Here is a 26,163-nt window from a genome sequence, read left to right on the forward strand (position 1 = left end):
ATAAAATGTAACTAAGTTACTAAAGCATGATCTCCCTATAACATGCTCATGCTGGTCTCTTGAAAGATTTCCATTCTCATTAATTCAGGTTAGTATTCTGTCTCTAACCACCCTCTCAACACCTTCACCATTACACCTGATAGACACACTGACCTATAGTCTGACAAAACTGAATTGGATTCTCCCTTATACAGTGACATTATTTCAACTTCTTTCCACTATTCTGACACCTCTGTGGAACAGCCAAGTCAAGGACATTGCTACCTCTTTTTACATTCCTGTAATATAAGTGATGATATTCCTCATAAGTCCCACAAGCATATTAACATCACGGTTAGTTTAATATTCTAAACACATCCCATTCTTGAACTGTCAATCTTCTGTCCTCCTTCCTATTACTATTCAACACTACTCTTAGCCCCCCCCCCCCACATGAAATACACTAATGAAATACTCATTGAACATTTCCAATATATATATATTAAAAAGTTTTAATGACTGATACCGAGAGATAAAGAGATGACATGGTTTATTTGAAAAGATACTACTAGTTTACTAGTTTCGTTTAATTGATCAACATCTTCAGGTATCACAATCAAAGAAATATATAAAAAAAATTACAGAGACTTAAAATTGTATTAACAGAACAAGTACAAAAGACAGTAGTGCGTTTGAAAAACAGAATGTGAGCTTGAGTTCCACGACACACAAAAACTTCAAAAAAAGGCTGCCAACCTCATGGAAATGACAAATAATTGCAGATCTTACAGTTTGGCCAAAGTAAGATATCCCAGAAATGCAGGTTATCTGATAAACAGTGGAAGAACAGGCTAGAGACAGAAGCTTATCCTTTGAAGAGCCAGAAAGTTAGAAGAGTTTATTAATCAGATGAAAAGCCACATTGAACCCAACAGATCTAAGTAGTTTGGTGATCATTTAAAATATCCTTGATATATGGATGGCAATATCCATTATACAAAGAAAGTTGTGAAGCCATATTTCATTGTCGTTGTCTGAGCAATTCGGGTATAGGCTTTTTATGTCCTATTCCAGCTCTGCAGATGAAGTTGGGCTTTCCATCTTAGTCTTGGATGTCCGCGATCTCTTCTTCTTCCTATAGGTTTATATTTATATGCTAGTTTGGGAATCCTATTGCTATTCATTCTTTCTATGTGGTGTAGCCAATTTTGCTACTATTCTCTGAATTCTGTAACTTGTTTTGTATCTAATTGTTCTCTTATTTCTGTGTTTTTCTTTTTATCTAATCTAGCGAGTCCCAGGAAAGGTCTTAGAAACTTCATATGCATAGCTTCTAATCTTTGTCTGTTTCTTTGTTTTAGAATCCAAGTTTCACTTCCAAATTTGAGAGATGATTTACAGGTCATATTATGTAATCTTAATTGAGTTTCTTTATCATTTGTTTTCCAAAATTTCTTTTAATTATGCCATTCATTCTATTGTAAATTTGTAGTCTTGATTCTAATTGTGTGAATCAGTATTGTATTGCAAGATTATATTTCCTAAGTATCTGAATTCTGTAACTTGTTCTATTATTTATTGTTAAGCATAATTTTGACATTTTGAATGATGTTTCCACACATTGCCATAGCTTTTGTTTTAGAGATTTTCTGTATACATTGCCATAGCTTTTGTTTTAGAGATTCTCATTTTAAATTTTTTTACTATTTCATTTAGATGGTTAGTTGCAATTTGGAGTTTATCTTCTGAATTAGAAATTAGTATTTGATATCTGCATAAAGTATTGTATTTAGCTGTTTATTATTTGTTAGTTTAATTCCATCTTTGACAGTTGTTTTCCATTCTTTTAGGATTCTGTTTATATAAATGTTGAATAGGATTGGAGATAAGCTACAATCCAACCTTGTCTTACTCCTTTATTTATAGTTATAGGTTCTGATAATGTTCCATCTGCAAATTTGATGCAAATTTTTGTTTCTCTGTATAGACTTTTTATTGCTTTAATTAATTTAGGAGGTTTTGTAATAGATTTCACAGTTTCATATGAACACAGATGGATAAGAAAATAACTATTTATTAACTTAAAAGCTAATATTTCACTGGTATTATATCCAGCATCTTCAGAGCACACAACACAAAGTTTGTTACAAATGCAAAACAACCACAATCCAGTGTAACAGTGGGGCTAATAAAAGTAATTGCAGCATGCAACACAAGACTAAAGTCCTAATATGGCGCCATCTAGGTTTAAAAAAAAATAAATAAATAAATAAAAATTCAAAGTTTTAAAATAGTAGTCCAAATGATAGATAGTCTTAGAAAGTTTGAAAAAATGAAATAAAATAAAAGTAATAAATATTAATTTGGTCTTAAGATGACTGTCTCCCAAATCTTTGGTAGATTTATACAGCCATACTTGTTAAGGTTTGGAGTATGTTTTACATTTGTAACAAACTTTGTGTTGTGTGCTCTGAAGATGCTGGATATAATACCAGCGAAATATTAGCTTTTAAGTTAATAAATAGTTATTTTCTTATCCATCTGTATTCATATCAAACCATGAAATCTATTACAAAAATGTCTGAAGAACACATAAACCTATCCACGTGTATAATTTAGGAGGCATTTTATCATCTTGTAATATTTTCTGGAGTAGATTTCTGTTCAAGTTATCATATGCCTTTTTGTAGTCCATAAATAGAAGAAAAGTGGGCAGGTTAAATTCTTTTCTTTTTTCTATGATCTGTTGGATTGTGAAAGAGGCATCTGTGCATCCTCTCCCTCTTCTAAAACCACACTGTTCCTCTTCTAAATAATTTTCTGTATATTTAATTAGGGTTCATGGACAATTCATCGCGGGAAAATCCATCGCAGGGAAAATTCATCACAGGGGAAAATTAATCTATTGGAAAATTTTACGCTGGGAAAATTCATTGCGGAAAAAATTCGTTGGAAGGATTATTCGCTAGAAAACTGAAATGATATTGCACTGATACCAATATATGAAAAGTAAATGCAGTGCAAGATAAATTTCAGAAAATATAGTTTTTATGTATTTATGTATTATTTGTTTAGATTTTAATTAGATTTTCATATTATTATTTTTATACAATGAGAGTAATATATTATTGATCGGTGAGATTCCTCATTTCTGTTTCATCTTAAAAAGTTGTAAATATTTTTTATTACTTAAATACTGCAGGTTTTGCTGAGGAAATATTAATATTTACAAAACTGGAATAGGTATATGGAGAAAGGGCATCACATTTAAGAATACTTAAATACTTTTAAGAATACTTTTGGTAGGGAGATGAAGTTCAGGGGACACATTGCTAAGGTGTCCAAGATTGCACATAGGATTACTTGGTTGTTGAGGAACACACTAACATCCAGAGATAAAGAGGTTATTATTCCCCTTTATAAAGCGTTGATACTTCCACATTTGGATTACTGTGCTCGGGTCTTGTCACCTGGATTCCTTGGAGATGAGGAGGCTGTGGAGAGGGTTCAGAGAAAAGTGACTAAGTTGGTGAGTGATGTAAAAAATGCTCCCTACATTGATAGATTGAGAGCTTGTGAATTGCAGAGGTTGGTTGATAGGCAGAGAAGAGGGAATATGATAGAAACGTTTAAATTACTGAAAGGTTTTTATAGGATTGATGCAGGGGAAATGTTTCAGCTGTGTGATAGTGATGGAAGAACAAGAGGTCATCCCTGGAAATTAAAGAAGAGTATGGTTAACAAGGGTGTGAGAACAAGGTTTTTGTCTGGAGGGTGGTGTAAGAGTGGAATTCATTGCCTGATTAGTTGTGAGCTCTTTGTTTGTAAATGAATTCAAGAAGAGATATGACAGATATTGTTTTGCTAATTTGGGTCTCCCACGATGAGTCTACTGACTCCATGGAGATACCCGTAATAATAATAATAATAATAATTATTATTATTATTATTCTGCAGACCATTCATTATATTTCTGTGCACTTAGACACCCATCCAGATGTGATACTCGTATATATATACGAGGGTGGTCTGAAAAGTTCTCGGCCGAACAATGAAAAAACGAATTTATAATTTCTAAATTATTTTTATTTTTCAACATAATCTCCCTTAAGACTAATACATTTATTCCAGTGATGCTCCAGCACTATTATCCAGTCCCTGTAGTGGTTCTCAGTAAGATCTGCAAAATACTCCTTTACAGCTGCAATCACCTCTTGATTCGAAGAATCAAGAGGTGATTGCAGCTGTAGAGGGGTATTTTGCAGATGCAGTGAGGAAGAAATTTTTAGTTTTAGGAAAAGATAGTGGGCAGGTGCATTATTTGATGAGAGATAATATTTTTCTTCTGTAAAAACTAGGTCTTATCTCATGAATTTTTTCATCTAGTGTGGTTAAAAGATCGGAATAATATTCCCCGGTTATTGTTTTACCCTTTTCAAGATAATTAATAAACAGCATCAAAAAACACCGATGGCATGACCTTTCCTGCTAATGAAACTGACTTTGTCTTCTTTTGCACTGAACAACTGACTTCTCTCCACTGTTTTAACTGCTGTTTGGATTGTGGTGTGTAATGGTGAATCCAAGTCTCATCCATAGTAATAAATCAATGCACAAAATCAGTTTTATTTTTATTAAAATGCTCAGCACTGTTCAGGGATTTTCATCTGGGTTTTTGATTTGCTGTTTATTGGAGCAGATCTTCAAAGCCCTGTTTTTTAGAGTATTAATGACCCCTAGTTCTAGATCTGCTCTGAAAGACAAGTTTAAAGTTATCAGCAATACTTTTCTAAAAAATGGTTACAGTCAAAACACTATTAACAAAATTCTCTACAAGACCCCAATAAAAATTAAAGATAAACCAGACTACAATAAAACTATAACCATTCCTTACATTAAAGGGACATCAGATAAAATAAACAGAATACTATAAAAATACAACCTTAAAGCCACCTTTAAACCTCCTGCAAAATTAAAAAGCTTATTCAACTCATCCAAAGACCCACTCCCTCTGCTGGCCAACCCTGGGGTATACCGTATTTATTGCACCTGTAATATACCATATATAGGGGAAACAGGATGCACAATTCCTATCAGACAAAAGGAACATAAATGACACATTAAATATAATAACTATGGTGAAGCTGGCCTTTCTGATCATGCCCTGAACACTTTACATAGAATTGACTGGAAAAGCACCAGTTGTTTACATCACACCAAAAATTTAAGAAAGCCTGTGAGATTCTTATCAACCACCCCAATCTGAACAATAATGAGGGTCGGAAAATCCCAAGCATATGGAAGGCACATATTCTACCGACAAGAATTTAAGATAACATGAAGTGTTAACTATAAACAGGACTATAGGTAATCGAGAATCCTAAATCTAAAATAACAATTGTAATGTTAAAAATAGGACATCATTGTTACTGAAAGAAGACTATAAGAAAGAATGTTTTTCTCATGTTATCTTAAATAGAATTTAGCTTTGATTCTAGTTTCTAAATAATTAATAAATTTGTATTTTTTTTTTTTTTTTACTAGAGGTCATGCCAGTAGAATAACTGGTAAATCATTGTTTCTTTAGCTTACTGTGTGTAATGTAACTGAGCTTGTCCTTGTATATTTGTATATACTCCAGATGATGATCTTAATATGATGATCGAAATGTTGGGAAATTAAAAGAGTTATTTATAATATGGTTGTAAAGTCCATAATTTCTAAAATGAATGCTGATCACTGTGCAACACTAAAAGAAAGGATGCAAAATATATCCTACACATTCTTTTGAAATGCCTATAGTCTCAGCAATTTCAAGCACTTTGACTCGCCGGTCATCCAATACCATATCGTGCACTTGATCAATGATTTGTGGTGTTGTTACACTTTTTGGACGTCCTTCACGTGGATCATCTTCAAGGTTGGTACAGCCACGTCTAAACTGGCAGTCCATTTCTTAATTGTCAAAAATGAAGGAGAAGAGTGTGCCCATAAACTTTTATGAACTTTGAATGAATTTCTTTTGGTGTTAAACCTTCTTTTACAAAGAATTTTATAACTGCACGATACTCAATTTTATCCATTTCAAGGGATACATAACATACAACCCTTTTGCTTCAGACAGCTGTATAAAACAAACTACTTGATAGAATGACTTGCAATTTCACATAGATGCACCAACTTAGAAAAAAAATTGTGCCGATAGCGTTACCATCTATGGTCGAGGCCGAGAATGTTTTAGACCACACTCGTATAATCGAAATATTATTATTTGACACCTCCAGGGAGTCTAAGTACTCATCAAGCGAAGGCACCTGGTCTAGAACTCTCTCTCTTCAAGATTCGATCACCAACTGACTGCAACTACAGCAACGCAATCCGTCGCCGATCATCTCATATTTTCACAGACGATCACAAATATCCATGTCCACGACGGTATGCGAACCCTCAGCATTTGTCTGGAGAGCAGATATGCTATCCACTCGGCCAACAAGGCTGGCTATTTCCTAATGTTTTTTTAAATATGTCTCAAATTATTTTTTATAAAAAATATTTCTTAAATTTTTTAATTTTTTATAAAAAATATTTTTTAAAATATTTCTTTTTTTTTTCCACATATATCAGCGATGAATAACTTTATACCAAATAAAAATTTTCAAAAAGCTAAATATAATCGAAATATTAAATAATATATAAAATATTTCTTAAATGTTTTAAAAAATATTTCTGAATTCATTAAAATATTTCTTAAATTTTTTAAAAATATTTAAAAAAAATATTTTTTTAAATATTTCTTATATGGGAAATTTTTTTCACATATATCCAATTACTTTTCCTCGCAATGAATGGTCTCCTCGGTGAATTTTCCTCGTGATTAATAGTCTCTGCAATGAATTTTCTCCACGATGAATTGTCCTGCGATGAATTGTTGGCAATCAATTTTCCCATGATGAATTGTCGTGATGAACTGTCTGGACACGTTTAATTAGTCTGTTATTTAAGATGTTTGCATATAGTTTAGAACCTGTTATTAAAAGAGTAATGCCTCTTTAATTTCCACATTTGTCCTTGGGACCTTTTTTGTGAATATTTATTACCACTCCAGTTTCCCTTTTGGGATCTTTGATATTTCCAGATATTATTGAAGAGTTTAAGTAGGTTTTCTTTTAAGCTATTGTCTGCATATTTAAAGAGCTCAATGCATATTCCATCCAGGCCCAGGCTTTTTTTTTTATTTCTTGAGTTTTTAATTTCTTTTTCTAATTCTTCCATTACTATTTCTTCTGCACTTTTCTGTATATTGATATCTTCAATTTTGTGAGTTTTGTCATTGTTTTCTATTTCTTGTTTTTCATTCCGCAATATTTTATAGTGTTCTATCCAATCCTCTTTAGAAATTAGATTATTTCTTAATTGGTTATTTTCTGCTGTTTGTAGTTGCCTGAAAATTTTAAAACCTATTCTTTGTGGTCCAGTGATATCCTGCTCTAATGATTTAACATATTTACTCCAATCTTCTGTGTATATTTCTGGAAAACTTTCTGACTTCAGCCCGTAATTTCTTATATTGTATATAGTCAGCTGTGTTTTTTCTATGCAGATAGATTTTAAAAGGCTGTTTTTTCCTTTCAATTAATTCCTTTAAGTTATCATTCCAAGTTCTGAGCCATTTTTTGTTTTTCCTTGATTTGTATCCTAAACTTTCTTCTGCTGCTTTTAGTGTGGTTTCTTTTATATTTTTCCAGTCACTGTCAATATTGTTTGTGGTTGGTTTTATTTTATCTCTTATTCTGCTTTTATATAAGTTTCTAATACTCTCCTGTTCTAGGAGGTGAATTTTAAACTGTTTATTAGATGTTGGTTCATTATCTTTTTTTCTTTTGAAGTATGTGGTTCTTTTTATGAATTCAAATCTGCTTTCAACTAACACGTGATCACTATCAATTTTGTTCCCTCTAAAAACCCTTGTATCCATATTATTATTTAGTTTGTTGTTAATAATAATGTAATCTATTATTGATTTTGCACCTCTTGCTTCCCATGTGTACTTAAGTATATTTTTATGCCTGAAGAACGTGTTGCTGAATTTTAGATTGTTAAATATGCAGAAGTCTCTTAATAAAATTCCATTGTTATTGATTACTGATTCTCCCTCTGATCCAATGCATCCTGTTATTGGGTTACTTCCCACTCTAACATTGAAATCTTCCATCAAGATGATTGCCTCATTTTTATTTGTTTCATCAATACATTCCTGAAGGTTTCCATAAAATTCTTCTGTCCCTTCCTCTTTTCTATCTACTGGTGCATAAATTCCAAAAATATTGAATGTTTGATTCATAATTTTCATTCTAACTTTGATTATTCTGTCTGATACCCAAGTATAATCCAAAATTTTGTTTTTCCATTTTTTATTAATCCAGATTACAACCCGAGATGAAGCCCATTTGTCTTCTGAAACTCTGGAGAAGATCATGACATAATCTTCCCAGAATTTGAGATCCCTTCTTTTTCTTTTTTGTCTCAGTTATTGCAGCTATATTAATGTTTCTATTTTTTAGTTCTCTATTTAGCTCATAAATTTTGTGTGAGATTCCATGGACATTCCAAGTAGTTACTTTTAATTTTACAAAGAGAAGTCCCTTTACATTAGCCAGGTCAATTCCAATTCAATTCATCCTATTTTTTTAATTCAGAGCTTTGCGAATAATTTGAAATTTCCCCTGGATACTCACCCTGTGAAAGGCTACCAACCTTTCACAGGGTGAGTTCAGTGGTGGGGCTGCCACCTTAAGGTCTCCAAACCTGCCTCTTGGGAGGGAAAGCAGACTCCCATTGCATGAGATGGAAAAAAAACATAGTATAATAGGAAAGATTCACCCCTAGTCCTCGACTACGCTAATAGCATTGGGGGGAAAGGAGAAAGAGGAACAAGAAAGAAAGAAGAGTAGGGATCCATCTACAGATAATATACAACTGTATATTACATGAAGTAAGGCACAGCCCAGTATCAGGCACCTCGAGTTTGCAATTCCCATACTCACTAAAGTGAGCCCTTGAGGTTATATCATACTTCATACTTGAGACCATACTTCATTGTCTCAATCTAAATAGAAGTGATACACTAAAGTTATCCTCGACATGGGAAATTGTTCTCATACAACCTGCCTTTAGGCTTTTTTTTTAATTTAATTTGTTTAAAAAAAAAAACTGTTGTTAAAACCAGTGAAGTACTTGACACCATGTTTTTCTACTTTCTTGCACATTCTCATCATTGGTTTCTTTGTTGGATCTTTGGTTTGCTACTTATGCTGTTTAATGTAAATTTTATGATACACTATTATTTCTGTGGAACACCACAAACACAAATAAGTCTCATTGTTCAATTTCTTATTTGAAATGCACCTACATCATTTCTATGTGAAGCAGTCTACCACTGAAGAAGATTATCTTCATGTTTAGTGTTGATTATTATCTTATAGTTGTTGTTATTATTATTATTCACATCTGACTTCCACTGAGTCAGACCACAGACAAAGCTCATCCGACCATGCCTTAAAATGATTCGATGTATCTACATTCACAACACACTCAGACAATGCATTCCACTGGTCAAAACTTCCTGGAACGTTCCCTCAAACATGCAACAACATATCATTGGTCCTACTATCTTATTATTATTATTATTATTAACATCTGACCTCCATGAAGTCAGAGACTCATCGTGGGCAGCACCAATGGTTAAATTCTAAACAAATAAGTTCCGGGGCTCTATACAAAATAACCAATTGTATTTACCTTTTGATGCTATCCTGGGAAGCTCCAAACCTCCCTGTCCCTTTCATCACATGTTCGTAATCAGGCGACTGTTAATATTGACTTTATACACACATTCAAAACTGTAAACAATTGTTGAATAATAACGCAATAATGTAGGCATAATTACCGTAAAGGGAGAAAAGTCACAAAACAGAAAAATGTTCCTACAAAATAACCAATTTTATTTGCCTTTGAATGTGATCCACTGGTCGAGTGTCCAGCAAGTCAGCAAATCTTTCCTTTCATTCAGCATATTAATATTATCACATTGCAATGATGGGAATTCTGTGTTTCTGTTGATTCGTTACAGACCCCTCTTTTTCTTCAGAAACTACACATTACAAACTGTCATTGAAAACTCGTTTTGTATTATCACTGTCATCCGAGCTATTTTTTCCATTTAAAGAAGGTACCAATGTACTTATCCATAGTTGGAATACTGTATTTATTAGAATATAACTCGCCCTCACATATAACTTGCACCCCTGATTTTACTTTTTGAAAAAAGAAATTAAAAAAGTTTCAATACCATGCACATGAAAAAAGCTTAAACACGTTCACGTCAGGACGATAGTAACTTGCTCTCGTGGTAAACAACACGCCCTCCCCAATAGCCACTTTACTGCAGAGGCAAGAAAAACAAGTACTTTTATTATGTCACTGAATAAAATACAAGCACTCTGTGTAATATATTTCTCAACAAATAGTGCAATTAGAGACAGGTGGAATAAAAACAGCACTAACTAATGAATCACATGTCCCCTCATACAGAAACTATGCTGTATAGACTCAAGCAAAACCATATGCTGCACTAGCAAACACAGTACCTAACTAAAAACTATTGTTATTAATTAGATGTGTGTGAGTTCGCTCAGCAGCAATAAAATTCAACCGAACGTGTTAAAATTTGTAAACGTGTTAAAATTAAGAAATATGTATATAGTGAATGTTGTTATGGCAGTTTCACATATTATTGGAATTCGGATGAAGAGAGTTAGCATTTCAACTCACTTGTCGGCTTGCTTTTACCTTTCCATCACACAATCTTTTGTTAATACCGCAATAATCATATGCACTTCTTAATAACCTGCCATTGCTGTCTTTAGGCTTAATTACTGCAATGGGAGAAAAGTCACAAAACAGAAAAATGTTTTGGGCCCAGTGCATAAAAAAGTTCCTGAGCCTGGCCCCAGCTGAATTTAACCAATGGGACGTACACACTACTGCACACAATGCTTATCCAACTGTGCTTTAAACTGATTCAATGTGTCCACATTCACAACACACTCAGGCAATGCATTCCGCTCACCAGCCACTCTCCATGCAAAGAACCTACTCCTCACTCCTCTGCTCACACCCTCCTTGTACAGTTTCAAGAAAGGGCCTCTTGTTCTACACCCCTCTCCGATTCTATGAAAAATCTCTTCCATGTCAACCTGATAACAATCCCCTGACAGCTTATATGTCTCAGTCATATCCCCCCCCCCTTCCTGCTCCTATTCACAAAGCTTTGCAATTTACATTCTCTCAATCTGTTCTCGTACTCCACATTCCAAAGACTACCGACCACCTTTGTAAATCTTCCCTGGACCCTTTCTAACATATCCTCGTCACTATGAAAAATCTGGTGACCAAATCTGTGCAAAATAATCCATATGAAGTGTGATGAAGGCTTATACAATGGCATCATAACCTCTTTATTTCTGCATGTGAGCGTCCACCTCCACATCACTGCCATGATCCAATGTGATGTCTTCACAACGTGTGCAAGGTGACCCCTGAACTTCAGGTCCTTGTCCACCACCATTCCCAGATCTCTTCTACCTCCTTTAAAGTTTGCCCCCAGATGTATACTTTGCATCCCATGTTGCTTAACAAATTTCAAAACCTTATACTTTGCAACACTGAACTGTTAGTTCCACTTACCTACCCATTCATGCAATCTATTCAAGTCCTCTTGTAAGGCCATGACATATGCTTGACTCTGCATTGCTCTCGCCAATTTTACATAATCTGCAAACAGCTGCATATCACCAGTTAAACCTATCCCAATACCATTAATATGCAAACTGAACAACAATGGTTCCAAAACTGACCACTGTGGCACAACACTAGTAACCTTACTCTTTCAGAGTACTGTACCCCCCATATACAAATTTCTGATACCTATCTGACAGCAAGTCAGACTTCTGAGTTGGATCGCTGTTATCCAATCCCGCCTGTTTCAATTTATTTCACAGCTCGTTGTGTGGCTATCTATCAAAAGCTTTTGCAAAATCTAAGTATACCACTGTATATGCATCTCCCTTCTTCAACACATTTGTTACCTTGTTATAGTACAGAAGTTAGAAAATATGATCTCCCTTTAACAAACCATACTAACCACAGTGAATATTGCTGTTATCAACCCATTTCTGTATCCTGCTTCTCACCAATCTTCAGATATAAATATTGGCCTATAATTTGTAGCCACAGTCTTATCACCACCACCACCTTTATGAAGTAAAATTTCACTTTCTTTCTTTCCACTCATTTGAAACCTGTGCTGTTTTAAGACTCATTAAGAAGGCATGCCATGCTACTCCCTGTTCCCCAATTTCCTAAGATGCATGGTGATGTCATCAAATCCTATCACCTTATTGACATCAAAGTTATGTATTTCCTCAAATACCTCCTGCTCACTCACAATTAAGCCATTCTCTCCTATGTCCTCTAATAGGTGAGCTACTTGTTATATGTATAGCCAATCTGTGGTTGCGATTTAACTATGATATGACATATGAAGTTGGATCCCAATCCATTAACTCTTTTCCCAATAAATTTATCATAATTAAATCCAATACACAATCTCTTATTAAATTATTTCTCATCCCACTCTATGTGGAAATAACAGGGCAGGTTCTCCTTTTGTGAGAATTTTGCCTGGGCTGCTTCTTCTTAGGGTAATGAACTTATTAGGTTCACAACAATTCTAGAAATGAGAAATCTTTAACAGACATAGAGCATAGGAATGTCATTATCTTAAGAAGCAGCAGCCCAGGCAAAATTAAGGCAGGTGTTTGTTGAAAAATATTCCTATAAAATTGCTAGCAAAGATAATCCCTACACAGGCTGCTTCATATGGAAGGATGATGAAAAGGAAACAGAAGGATGATGAAAAGGAAAAGAGTGCTAAAATAAGCACCTTGGCAGGATTTTCCATGTTGCCATATACAAACTTATCACCCAAATATCCATTCTGAGTTGAAGTGTGTGCTGCTCTAGAGTTTATAGCCACTGTCCATTTAACAACCGGCTCACAAAATTCTTGAAAAATTTAATGAGTGGCTTGCAGGAGCCAGCTCCAGCATATCACTGGTCTAAATCCACTGATAAGTTCTCAATTATATGGACAGCAACTCTCATTATAATGCGTGAAATTATACAAACCCAAGAAGGAACATGTTGTGTGTTATGGGAGATAAGAGCAACTTGATGTGAAGTCATTTGTGTATAGCTTTCTATACATAAATGGCTTAATAGTGAAGATATTTCCTGCTCAAAATTCTGTTTACTGACAATTGTGCAAAATAAGGATAAAAACAATAATAATTTCTTGTTAAATATAATTTACATGCTCTTACTTGTTTCAGTGACTGAGGAACATATTCAATGTTTGGCAGCTGTGTAGTCAAATAATGAATATATTATCAATGCACCTAAACTAATGTGTTTGAAATAGCAAAATAAAGAGGCAGCTAGTTGAAAATTTCTATATAAAACTTGTAATAAAGAAGAAAACTGCAAGTCCATGGCCATAGACAAAGATTGAAGAATTAAGAAGAAATTCATTTTTATAAAAAAAAGTAATATCGCTGATTGGGATTTGTAAAGATGACAGGTACATTAGAGAAAACTAATAAAGCTTGACTGCATTAGTTTTCTAGGATAAGGACTATCTATGAGTATTAATAATATAAACTATTGGAACCACTATTTTTCAGTATTAATTTTAAGTTTCCTGATTAAACGAAACAAAGTCTTTTTCATGAAACCGGTCGAATTAAAACAGTTTTAACTTTTTTCTGTGTGTGGTTTAATACTGAAAAATAGTGATTCTAATGTCCTTTCTCTGCAGAAACCTACATAATGCAATATGAACTATTGTCATATACTTACAGAAAAGTCACATTTCAAGAAAGAGAAAATACACTGATGTGGTCTAGATGAGCATTCCACTTCTAAATGTTGTTTAAACTGAAACGAAAGAAAATTTTCAAAGTAAATTAAGACATATAAGTATTATGTCTTTATGTCCTCTGTAAATTATTATTATTATTATGTGGGCACCCCCAAAGGAGTCAAAGTATTCATCAGGGGGGAATGCTCGCTTCTATTTCACATAATGTCTAAATACCTCTCAAATCTCTCCTCGAACACATTCCATCAAGATGTACTCACAACATCCAACAGACATTCATTCCACACAAACATCACACACTATAAGAACCTGAACCTCGCATGCTTCCTAACTGCATCCTTAGTTTATAGAGGTCCAAGTTCCTTCTCCATCTGACAATGCACTTTGTCAAAATAGCACTTTCTATTTTTCAAATTTTGAAGATCCTTAAACTGTCCTGCTATGTACAATTGCAGGGTCCATATATCATCTTAGTTACTCTCAGTGGATCTTTTCAAATGCATCTCCATCTCTGTAGAATAACGTGACCATATCTACTTAGTAAAATAGCCCAAATGAAGACTTATCTCACAGCTGAGTGCATTCCCTTCGCCCACCATTCTCCACACACAAAATTTATCCTTTGGTCACCATACACGTTATATAACTTCCAGGAATATCATATCTTCCTCTACTCAAAGAATAAACACTTCCATATTAATCTTATAAAATCTTTGCAATAAACTTAAAAGTCCTCCTCTGCCACTTCAATTTCTCCTCACAGCTAATGTTTGGGAGACCTTAATTACTCATCTCTGAGCTCATTAGAGTTTCTTAAGGAAACTCTAAAACAAAACAAAAAAGTGGCAAAATTTGGGCACAATAGTCTAATTAAGGTGTGATCAATGTCTTATACAACAGATCTTGTCTGTTACTCTATAGTACCAATACACCGTGTAGTCTCTATGACTCGTGCACTGCGTTTCCAGAATTTCATATCCCTGCTGACTATCATTTCACCAGATCCTGAATGCCATCCACTTCCAGAGGCACAGTTCTGCAAACACCCAGCATTACAATACTGGATAGTGAAGTGCCTTAACAACATTAAATCACCAAATACTTCTCTGTACAAACTACAAGCTAGCTAATTTTAAATCTTTCAGAAAGGACTTGAAATCATAATCATCATATTTCTTATAATTCTAATGCAATTTAACAACAACAACATGCAAATGAATATCTTAAAACCACATACAATATCATTAATATAAGCTGTAACACTGGCTCAAGAGCAGAACTCTGTTTCATGTCATTCATTCATTACCTTCCTTTGCTAAGGCTCTATTATCCATCTCCATTTCAACTGATTTGAATACCAACTTGCAGTAATCTCTCAAATGCCATGAACACCAACCAACCAGTAATCTCTCAAATGCCTTTGCAAAGCACAAAAAATACTACTGTATATCACTCTTAGCCAGCATGCTCACCTCTCTATCAAAAAATGCAACATACAGAGTCCGTCCAAAAAATGTATACAAACTTTAACAGATGTCATCTATGGACTTTTTTTGAAGTTGGATCAAATTATGGTAGCAATGTGTGGTATGATGTTCTCTCAAAAGATGTCGTTACTCATATGATTACTAGCATCAACATGTGACCGGTAGGACAGTCAACAAAATGGCTGAGGCATGATTGTCATTCGAGGAATGCAAGATCATTTTAAAGTGGTATTTCAAATTTGAGAACATTATTGAGGTTCAACAACAAAGGAGGCATGAGTTGGCAACACAACATGCCTGACAACTGCACATATTCGTGATAAGTTTGAGACCCGTGGTACCGTGTGATGTGCACAACGGAAGATCCAGGAGGCCTCGCACAACACCATAGCAACACCTCGGCTATGGTGTTGAAACAGTCTACCACACAATGTGCATGTGAGATAGGAGTTAGTAGTGCAAGCATACAGTGCATTCTCAAAGCAGCTAAATGGAAAGTTCACATCCCAAGATTATTACATAGTGAATGAAGACGATCCTAATCGAAGAATGCAGTATTGTGAATGGTTTTAACACATGGTAGATGAGAATGAGGAGTTTATGAAGAAGATGGTTTGGTCTGTTGGAAGTTTATTTTACACTTGGTTAGACTATTATAAATTTAGTTTAATCCTTTATCCAAGTGTAAGCAAACAAAGTTTGTGCCTGAAAATATCTTCAGGACTGAAGTAAGGTGGCACATCCCTTGGCAACTCATAGCAAAGGTGGTCCAAGCTCTCATCGTTCCTTGTCTCAGTATCTCCCATAATGCAAAGCACATCTCCTTGCAGACGTGTACTGCCATGCATTAAGGGAAGGGCCACTATCCAGACCAGTTTCAACCTTTATTGAGGTCTCGTCAGTGGGAGGCAAACCCAGGGTGGTGATACTAAGGGAAAAGCAATGAGGAGGTCATATCTACCTATACGAGTTGCCAACCAGTGTACCACCTTATTATTAAAGTACACTGGATTTAGAGAAAGATGTTGGAAGTTTATTTTGCACTTGGTTAGACTGTAATAAATTCAGTTTAATCCTTTATCCATGGGTAAGCAAACAAAGTTTGCTGTTTATTATTTTATCGGTATATTAGAACACAGAAACTAAGTAAATAATTAATTTATTAACTTATTGCTGATATTTCGCTGGTGTTATAACCAACATCTTCAGAGCACAAAAAAACACTGTTTGTCACAATACGTGAGACTATAACAACATGGTGTACTTAAACAAAATTGTAGCAGCAACACAAAGACTAGAGTCCTGATTTTGGTGCCCTCTATCTGAAAAAAAAAAAAAAAAGGTATCATATATTACTAGAGTCCTAGAAACAGTCCTGACAAACAGTGTTTTTTTGTGCTCTGAAGATGCTGGTTATAACACCAGCGAAATATCAGCAATAAGTTAATAAATTAATTATTTACTTAGTTTCTGTGTTCTAATATACTGTTAAAATAATAAACAACATGTTCGATGAACACATAAGTCAGTCCACACGTTAAACAAAGTTTGCACCTGAAAATATCTTCAGGTCCAGGTAGTGACCCTTCCCTTAATGCATGGCAGTATACATGTCTGCAAGGAGATGTGCTTTGCATTATGGAAGATATGAGACAAGGGGTGATGAGAGCTTGGTCTACCTTTGCTACGAGTTGCCAAGGGATGTACCACCTTACCTCAGTCCTGAAGATATTTTCAGGTGCAAACTTTGTTTGCTTACACTTGGATAAAGGATTAAACTAAATTTATTATGGTTTGGTCTGATGAAGCACAATTTAAGCTTAATGAAAAACAGTGAATTGTGTTTACTGGGCTACAGAAAATCAGGGCATTCATGTGAACACACTCAATGTCTGGTGTGGATTGTCATCTAGTGGTTTAATAGGACCATTCTTCTTTGAAGGAACTGTTACTGGTCAAGTGTACCTAGACATGCTACACACATTCATTTTACCTGCCATTCATGCAATTTATGCAATGATCAATTTCTCTTCCAACAAGATGGCACACCACCACAGAAATGTGAAAGCTTACCTCGATGAGAGTTTGCAGGGACAATGGATAGGATGAAGAGGTGCAGTTGAGTCCCCCCCACACACACACACACATTCTCCTGATTTAACACCTTTGGACTTCTACCTATTGGGATCTCTAAAGGATGTAGTGTATCGTAGAAAACCCGCTACACTGGTGGACCTTCAGAAAGAAATTGAAACGGCATGGGCAGCAATCCCACTAGACAATCTGGGGAATGTTGCCCAAGCAGTAGTTCGCCATAATAAGTGTCTAGACACTAATGATAAACCACTTTGAGCACCCTGTGTAATTGAGGAAGTCAAAGGTAACTTGTATTCATCCCTTGATGTCTATATAAATTTAGTATTACAATTTTTATACAGGTTTTTCTTGTGCTGAAGTGTGCATACATTTTTTTGATGGACTCTGTATATTACTATAGCCAGACTTTCCCATTACAAACCCATGCTGATCTTCATAGTGAACTCTGGTGACTTTTTTTTTTATATCAACCTCACACACGAGAGGTCTCAAGATGTGTGAGAAAGTGATCAGAGAGAAGAACGGAATCTGTTAATGTTTTTTTAAGAGTTAGATGTTGAGTGCATTGGGAAAAACAGTATGGGGCTATTCCAAAGGAAAGAATGAAAGAAGAGGATGAGAAATTGGTTCAGTGGGTTTGGAGTTGAAGAGTATATGAATGTGGACCAGCAGATGCCTGTGTTCATACATGATTAGAAGGAAGTAGAGGAATAGTGGTGGCCTGCACAGTGCAGCAGTACCAATGGAAAATACCTATAGAAAAGCTATTGAAGCGATTCTATGAGAGAAGGATCACTGAACAGCACTTCAGGTTACAATCTAGCATTCAAAAAGAGTTTTTGGCAAAACACCCCAGCTGCAAAAGCAATATTTCAAGGTAGGGTGGATTTAGGATTCATAAAGTGTTAGGAGTAGAAGAGAAGTAATGTTTGAACACCAAGCTTTTTTATTATTATTATTGCACCCTTCATGGAGTTGGCAGACTCATCGTGGGAGGTTCATTCAACCGACAACATAAAGGATTTTACAACAAAGTAAAATCCTTAATACTCCTTGCATTAACAACACATTCTGGTAATGTGTGCCTTTCACTGGCAATTCTCCATGTAAAAAATCTACTCATGACTGCTCTTCACCACACTCTTGCATAACTTTCAGAGATGGCCTCTGGTTTTTCTCCTCTCGCCTTCTACTCTTTTTATAATCCTATCTGGATTAATCCGATAAAATCCTCTCACTAACTTAAATGTCTCTATCATATCACTTCTCTTCCTCCTATTCACCAAACTCTGCAATCAATATTTCTTCAACCTCTCTCTATAACCAGCATCCCAAATTCCCAATATTGTCTTAGTCATTCATCTCTGGACCCTCTCCAATGTCTCCACATCACATTGAAAACCAGGTGACCAGAACTGAGCACAATAGTCCAAGTGTTGTCTGATCAGTGCCTTATTCAGTGGCACAACCACTTCCTTATCCTTACATGTTAGAGTACTTCTTATCATAACAGCACTACGATGTGCAGCCTTTACAACATTAGCAATATTCCCTCTAAACTTCAGTCTACTGTTAACCTCACTCCCAAATCTCCAATCTCATCCACTTCCTGCAGTACGGCACCAGCGATATAGTACACAGCCTTATATTTCTGCACTCCAAAATGCAACACCTTGCACTTATTGATATTAAAACTACAACCCCACTCCTTTGTCCAAGTAAAAAGTCTGTTCAAATCTTCCTGAAGGGAAGTAACATCAGCAGTGCTACTTATAATTCTTCTGAACTTTGTATCATCAGCAAACAACTGAAGATCCCCACTCAGTCCACATGATATATCATTTACAAATAAATTAAACAGCAGGGATCCAAGAACAGAACTCTGGGGTACACCACTAGTTACCCTCTTTTTTTTTTTGAGACACTGCTTCATCATACACAGCTTGCCAGTATCATTCAGAGAGCTAATCTCTGATCCACCTAACCAATACTATCTATTCCTGTCCTCTGCAGCTTGTACACCAACTTATCATGTGGTAATTTATCAAACATTTCTGCAAAGTCCAAGAATATCACTGTATATGATTCTCCCTAATCTAAGGGAGATTTGGAGGATGAAAAGGTTATGGATGTAATGTGTTTATGCAAGGATAGGCTAAATGTAAAAGTCAGAACAAGAAGAGAAAACTGATCTTGGTTGGTGAGCAGAGGTGTTATCAAAAGTGAAGGAGAGTAAAGCATGGCCTTTCTTCAGGGAAATAAGGCAGGGGTATGTTTTGGTATAATTAAAATTCACTAAACTATCTTCACCAACACTTGAGAATGACTAAAACACCAGCCTTCAGTGTTTTAGCCATTCTCAAGTGGGAGTGAAACTTGAGTCATCTGATCTTGAAGCTTTTGAAGCTGAAGTCATCTGAATACTACATAGTACTGTGAATGATGGAGAAATGTGCTATTAATAATAACTACCAAAGCAATGAATAGGATCAGACATCTGCAAAAAAGCACCACTGATGTAAAAGACAAAGCTTGGAGTACTCAGGCATAGATGAAAAATCAGATGAGGGAGGAACCATCCACCATGACACATAATGAATGACAAGAGAGTTAGCTGGCAAGCAACCAAAAAGGAAAGGAGAGGGAGAGAGAGAGAAAATATCAAGAGCAACTACATGAGATACCCCAAATCCTTCCATGGCCTGCCTCCAAAGGTGAGTAAGGTTATTATTATTATTATTGTATGGATGCCTCCATGGAGTCCAAAGACTCATTGCAGGAGATCCAAACTATCCACACAATCTCATACCTCTCCTTGAACCGTTAACAGGCACTCACAACTGACTCTTGCAACCCATTCCATTCATTCACCACTCTCCAAGCAAAAATCCAGTCCTCACACCCATACTAACCACACCTTTATTTGACTTCCAGAGATGACCTCTCGTTATAGTCCATCTAGCCAAGTGCCGAAACATTTCTCCTGCATAAATCCTATAAAATTCTTTAAGCAACTTAAATGTTTCTATTATATAGCCTCTTTTTTTCCTATCAACCAACTTCTGCAATCCACACACTGATGTAATGGTCAGTTTTGATGTCTCCTCCCTATTCACAAATGTTTCTTTGAGTGGGACATTTGTGAATAGGGAGGAGACATCAAAACTGAACCATTACATCAGTGTGTTTGAGTGTAAGGTTTTCTATGATGGCTTTGAAGTGGGCTGAGTTTTTTATGTGTGAAGGTGTGTTGCCAGTATAGTGTGTGAGGGCTTTGGCCAAACATTTAGCTAGTTTGTATATGGGGGAATCAATTCACTATGGGACATAATGGCACATTTTCTTTATGTATTTTTGGGAGTCCATATATACAGGGGGGGTATGGAGTTAAATGGTTTTAATGTGACTTCTACAGGCCAAGAAGTGACCTTCTTAAGGAGCCTGTGGAGTTTTCTAATTTGTGAGTTGGTGGGATTGTACTCGATAGGGAGGTAAGTAGCCCGATCTAACAATAGAGCATTCAGCTTACCTGTGTAATCCTTTTTGGTTAAGCAATACTGTGGCATTCCCTTTATCCGCTTTGGTGATTATTATTTCTTTGTTTTTCTTGCAGAGATTTAATATCCTTATTGGGCATGTTGGTTTTTGGTGGTTTTGCTTTGGTCAGAACACAAGCTACATCCAGTCTAATATCGTTGGCGACGTGGTTTGGAAGGTGTCGAATCCTGCATTCAATTTGTATCATAATGTCTTCAGCAGGTATTCTTCTGTGCGCAATAGCAAAGTTGTGGCCACAATCTTCCTGCTTCATTCCTCATTTACTGTTTGTTGTGCTTGCGTGCATGTGTCTTGTATTTAAGTTCCTGTGATAATGACAACGTGACGTTGCCGAAATATTGGAAGTGTATTAAAATTTATTTTAATGTATATTCTATTGTACGTTGCAATCTCCTTAAGCTATTTAGTAAGAACATGTCAAGCATGCATACAGTTCTTGGCAGTTAATGACATTGTAGGAACTGATCATGGCCTGTCAGTTTTTGTTTATTTGTTTTTTTATCTGCAATTAAACAAAACCATTGCAGGTATCTAGTGCAGATACAGCATTGCCTTCCTACATGAAATGGATTCACAATCAAGTAATAAATTTTATTTAGTCCTGGTTATTATTCATTTGAGCTCAGGAATGTTATCCTCATCACTTTCTTGTTCTAATATCCTCTGGTGTTTTGCTGTAACTTCCTCCACAATTTCTTGCTCAAAATCTTTATTTTCATTGCGGTATTAAGACTACTGTCAATGGATGCAAATACTTCACAGTTCTGATAATGGGATATCATTTTCACTATTGGCCACAACTAACATATACACGACTGAATGTATAAATCTGAAGTGAGCAAAACAGTTTTAAACAATCTTACTTATTCCTCACCAACCATAAACTGTGTTTCTTGTAAAAGATTAATTTACAAAGTTGAAGCATTTTTTTCAGAATATCAGTTTATGGGAGAAAAATTGTGGTAAGGTCTTTCAGACATATGGTATTGTGAAAGTCTAGTGTGTCGAGTGGTGTGGATTTTACCAAGATAGTTCATTGCTGGGAATTTGATACATATGTATGCATGGGCAAATGTGGCAGATATGCTTGTTGAGAGATTAAACAAGACAGTGAGGATCTGTAGAAAGTGTGATATGTTAATGGATTGTAATAATTTGAATGAAAGTCAAGAAGTGAAGAATACCAGATGAAAGGTGAAATGCAGAGAGATGAATGTAAAACTAAGAATGATAGACAGAAGAGTAAGTATAAGAATATGAGTGTGGAGAATGCAATTATGAATATCATCATTAAATTATTGCCACATACCCTCAAGGGGTGTACAGGATATGATACTACATGAAAAATTTACATCATTACTAAATTTCATTCTACAATTTTCCTCCAAATCAATCTGTTACCTGTCAAGACTCCAAGATTATCAGATCTTGTATTTCTGTCTTCTAAAGCACTTTTTACAGTATCAATCCACCCTATATCTTGATCTTCCTCTGGGTCTTTTCCTACCAACCTGGCAGAGAACACTCGTTTTACTAATCTTTCCTCTCCCATTCTGTTTAAGTGACCATACCACCTGAGATTAGCTCTGCTAACACATTCCTGGATGCTAATAATGTCAAGTTTTCCTACTATCTTTGTTTTTAATATGATATTGCCATTGATGCCATCTGTTCATGCCTCTAATCTTTCTCAGAACTCTCATATCTGTGGTCTCTAGTCTTTCGTCAAGTGTTTTATTTCTAACCCAGCTCTCAGATCCATAAGTTAAAATTGGTTTGAACACAGTCTTGTATAGAACTAATTTAGTGTTTTGTATAATTTCTCTTATTCCATATAAATTTATTCAGTTGATTGCCTACCATACCAGCTTTGTTGATTCTGTTGTCTATTTCCGTATTTAATTTACCATCTTCACTAAAAATTATGCTTAAGTAGCTGAAATATTTTACTCGTTCTATAGGTTCTCCATTCACAATGCAGTTGCGGATTTATTGAGAAGTATAACATCGTCTGCATAAAGCAAAGCGCTGACATTAACATCTCCAATTTTGATATCAGGTTTAATACCACTTTCCTTCATAATGTGATCCATATAGATAATGAATAACAGAGGGGATAATGTAAATCCTTGTCTGACACCAGATTTAACATTAAACCACCTTCCTGTACTTCCTTCAAACTGCTGACTTACAACTCAATTATTGCTTGATATAATGCCCCACTGACACCATACAACTGTAGCATTTTGAATAGCTTCTCTCTTGGCACCTTGTCATATCCCTTTCCAGATCTACAAAGCTTAAATACAGATCTTTGTTATATTCCCATCATTTCTCAACAATCTGTCATAAAGCGAAAATCTGATCATGACAGCTTATATTTGGCCTGAATCCAGCTTGTTCTTCATCAAGCTTCTCTTCCACAATCCTGAACAATCAGTAGAGAAATACCTCTGTAATTCTCACATTCAGTTTTATTTCCCTTTTTATATATATGAGTACTATAACAGCTCTAATCATCTGGAATTCGTCCCTCTTAACTATGCAGTGCAGCCACTGTAAGACTTTTATACCTCCATACTTGAGCATTTCTGGTCGAATATCATTACTCTGGCTGCCTTTCCACATTTCAGTCTTTTGATGGCTTTTTTCTACTTCAAGTATGGAGGTATTATTCCTGACTGCAATGCCAGTTGAGTGTTGTTTCTACCACTGTGCTGTCACCACTTGTTTCATTAAGCAATTTTTCAAAACAATTGCTCCATATATCAAAGATATCATTTTGTCCAGTTTCAAGTCACCTTTATGATCTCTAATTCCTTTTATAGCACTCTTTCCTCTATTTCTGAGCTTCTTCAACAACCTGCAGAATATTTTGCCACTTCATATTTATTTTCTATGTTCTTGCCAAAGTCCTCTCATGACTTTGTTTAGCTAGTTTTACACAGTGTTTAGCTTTCTTACATTTGCCTCTGTATTCTCTAAGAGTACAAGCTGACTTATTTGCCAGGAACTTTTGATATGCTTTCTTCTTTTCCTTCACTGCCTCTTTAACTTCCTGTGTCCACCATGGAGTTCTGATTTTTCTATCCTTGCAGACAACCTCACCACATGTCTCTCTGGCTGAATCAATCAGAGTTTTCTTCAAGGTTTGGTTCCTGTTCTCAGACTCATTCACTCATTCACACTCATTCTCAGGCTGAGAGCTGTTCAACTTTTATTCGCTTCAAAACTTTCTTACATGTTCTTGTTTGTTTTCAATATGAAATTCAATTTTATCCTGCTCAAGACTAAATGGTGTTTTCTTCTAATTTTAAATCCTCTGTACACTCTAGTGCAGTGCTTCCCAAACTTATGGATGCCAAGGCCCCCTTTGGAAAAATTAAAATATTTCACGGCTCCCATCGAAAAAAAAATCGTAACATAGACATATATTATTATTATAATATTTACTGTATTTATATACACAATACAATTTATATTGAAGATTTTGCGTTTGTATTATTTTTTGTGTTTCTTATCAATACCTTTGAATTGAAACATATGAATAAGCTTATATTTACTAATATTCATTAATCGCTGAAATAAGAAGCAAAATTTGTGAACCAACACCAACGTGTGATTTTTTGCATTAAAATATAAAAAAGAACATAAAATAAATAATAAATAATAAAAATTAAATATTTCTTCTTTTAAATTTAAAAAAAATCTACTTGGTCTTAAAACATTTTAAATTTGTTTTCATTATTTCACCCCCCCCCCAAGAGTGCTGTGGTACACAGTTTGGGAAGCGCCGCTCTAGTGTATCGCACCTGCAATTATGAAAATGGAAATGATTAAAAAAGGAAAACCAGGCATAATTACAGAAGCAGAAGTGTGTCTGACTAATGAAGTAAGAGCTGGTGTAACTGTGGAAATGAAGGAGTCTTACTGATGAAACAATAGTGGGAGTGATTATTGGAATGCAAGAGTTGAAGAATGAAATTATTAAGATGACATGTGAAATGAGGCATGTACTGAATAAAACGATGTATGGTGAATACAAACAGAAGAGTGTAAAAGAATAAAAAGAAAGATAGTGAAGAGAAAGAAGTAGTGAATGACTCAAGGATAGCACTATATGGAGATTCTATCATAAAAGGTGTGGTGGTTGAGAGGATGCACAAGGTGTGTTTTTCAGGAGCAAAAATGAATAGAATGACTGAGGCACTAGATATGAGAAGCAAGTGCATTGCAGTGGAGAGCAAAGATATTGAACGGAATATTAGCAGAAATGTGTGAAGAGAAAGGAGTGCGGTTTGTGAATGCATGATCCAAGTTTGAGGGAGGGATGAATGGAAATGTATAAGACCTGCATCTAAATAGGTTTCAAGTGAGTGATTTGGTAAGGTTGATGCTGGAAGTGCAATGAGTGATGAAAACAAGGTAGCAGTGGAAGTCAAAGATGATGCGAATGAGCAGGAGAGCGTACTAGTACTAGGTGAGACTAATGTAGTTGTGGATGGAGAAGAGAATAAGAGAACAGGAAAGCAAGTTGAACAGGTAAGCAGAATGAACAAGGCGGTCATGGAGAGGAACATGGTGAAAGGAGAGTAATTCTGAGAGTGGTAATCAACATATATGGATGGTTAGCATAGGAATAGATGAGCAGACAGGAACAGTCAAGGAGCAGTCACAGATGGGTGGGGGACAGCATGATTATGAATGGTTATTGACCAAGAAATGAATTATGTTTATTTACAAATGCCAAAAGTGTCAGAAATAAGTGCAATAAAATTGTTGCATTGATTGAGTTTATGTGTCTGAAAATAGTTGAAATAAGTGAAACATGGTTGGATGAGAATGACACCTTGACAGGAAAAGAAATGAAGAGATATGATGTTTTCATGAAGATAGAAAAGGCAAGAAGGTAGGGGGGGGGTACTACTGATGATAAAATAGGTGAATTATGTCCCCACAAGGTTGAGACACAAGGAGAAAAAAGTCGGTTTTGAATCACTATGGTGTGAAGTGGAAGTTGACAGAATGGGATATTTGGTAGGG

General features: G+C 35.4%; 1 protein-coding gene across 2 annotated transcripts in view; it reads right to left on the minus strand.

The window, feature by feature from the left end:
• The window catches only part of LOC150108178 (TNF receptor-associated factor 3-like), a 396,437-nt gene that overhangs the window by 263,717 nt on the left and 106,557 nt on the right, over positions 1-26,163 (minus strand). Inside the window, exon 6 of one of the 2 annotated variants that reach the window (XM_090415632.1) lies at positions 13,957-14,034. The exons of the other annotated variant lie outside the window; for it this stretch is intronic. Within the exon in view, the coding sequence (XP_090271758.1) occupies positions 13,957-14,034 (78 nt within the window). The remainder of the gene's footprint in view (positions 1-13,956; positions 14,035-26,163) is intronic. 2 annotated transcript variants of the gene reach the window in all.

Source organism: Typopeltis vanoorti, chromosome 3, assembly GCF_054136105.1.
Source record: "Typopeltis vanoorti isolate ZY-2024b chromosome 3, IOZ_Tvanoo_1.0, whole genome shotgun sequence".
NCBI lineage: Eukaryota > Metazoa > Arthropoda > Arachnida > Uropygi > Thelyphonidae > Typopeltis > Typopeltis vanoorti.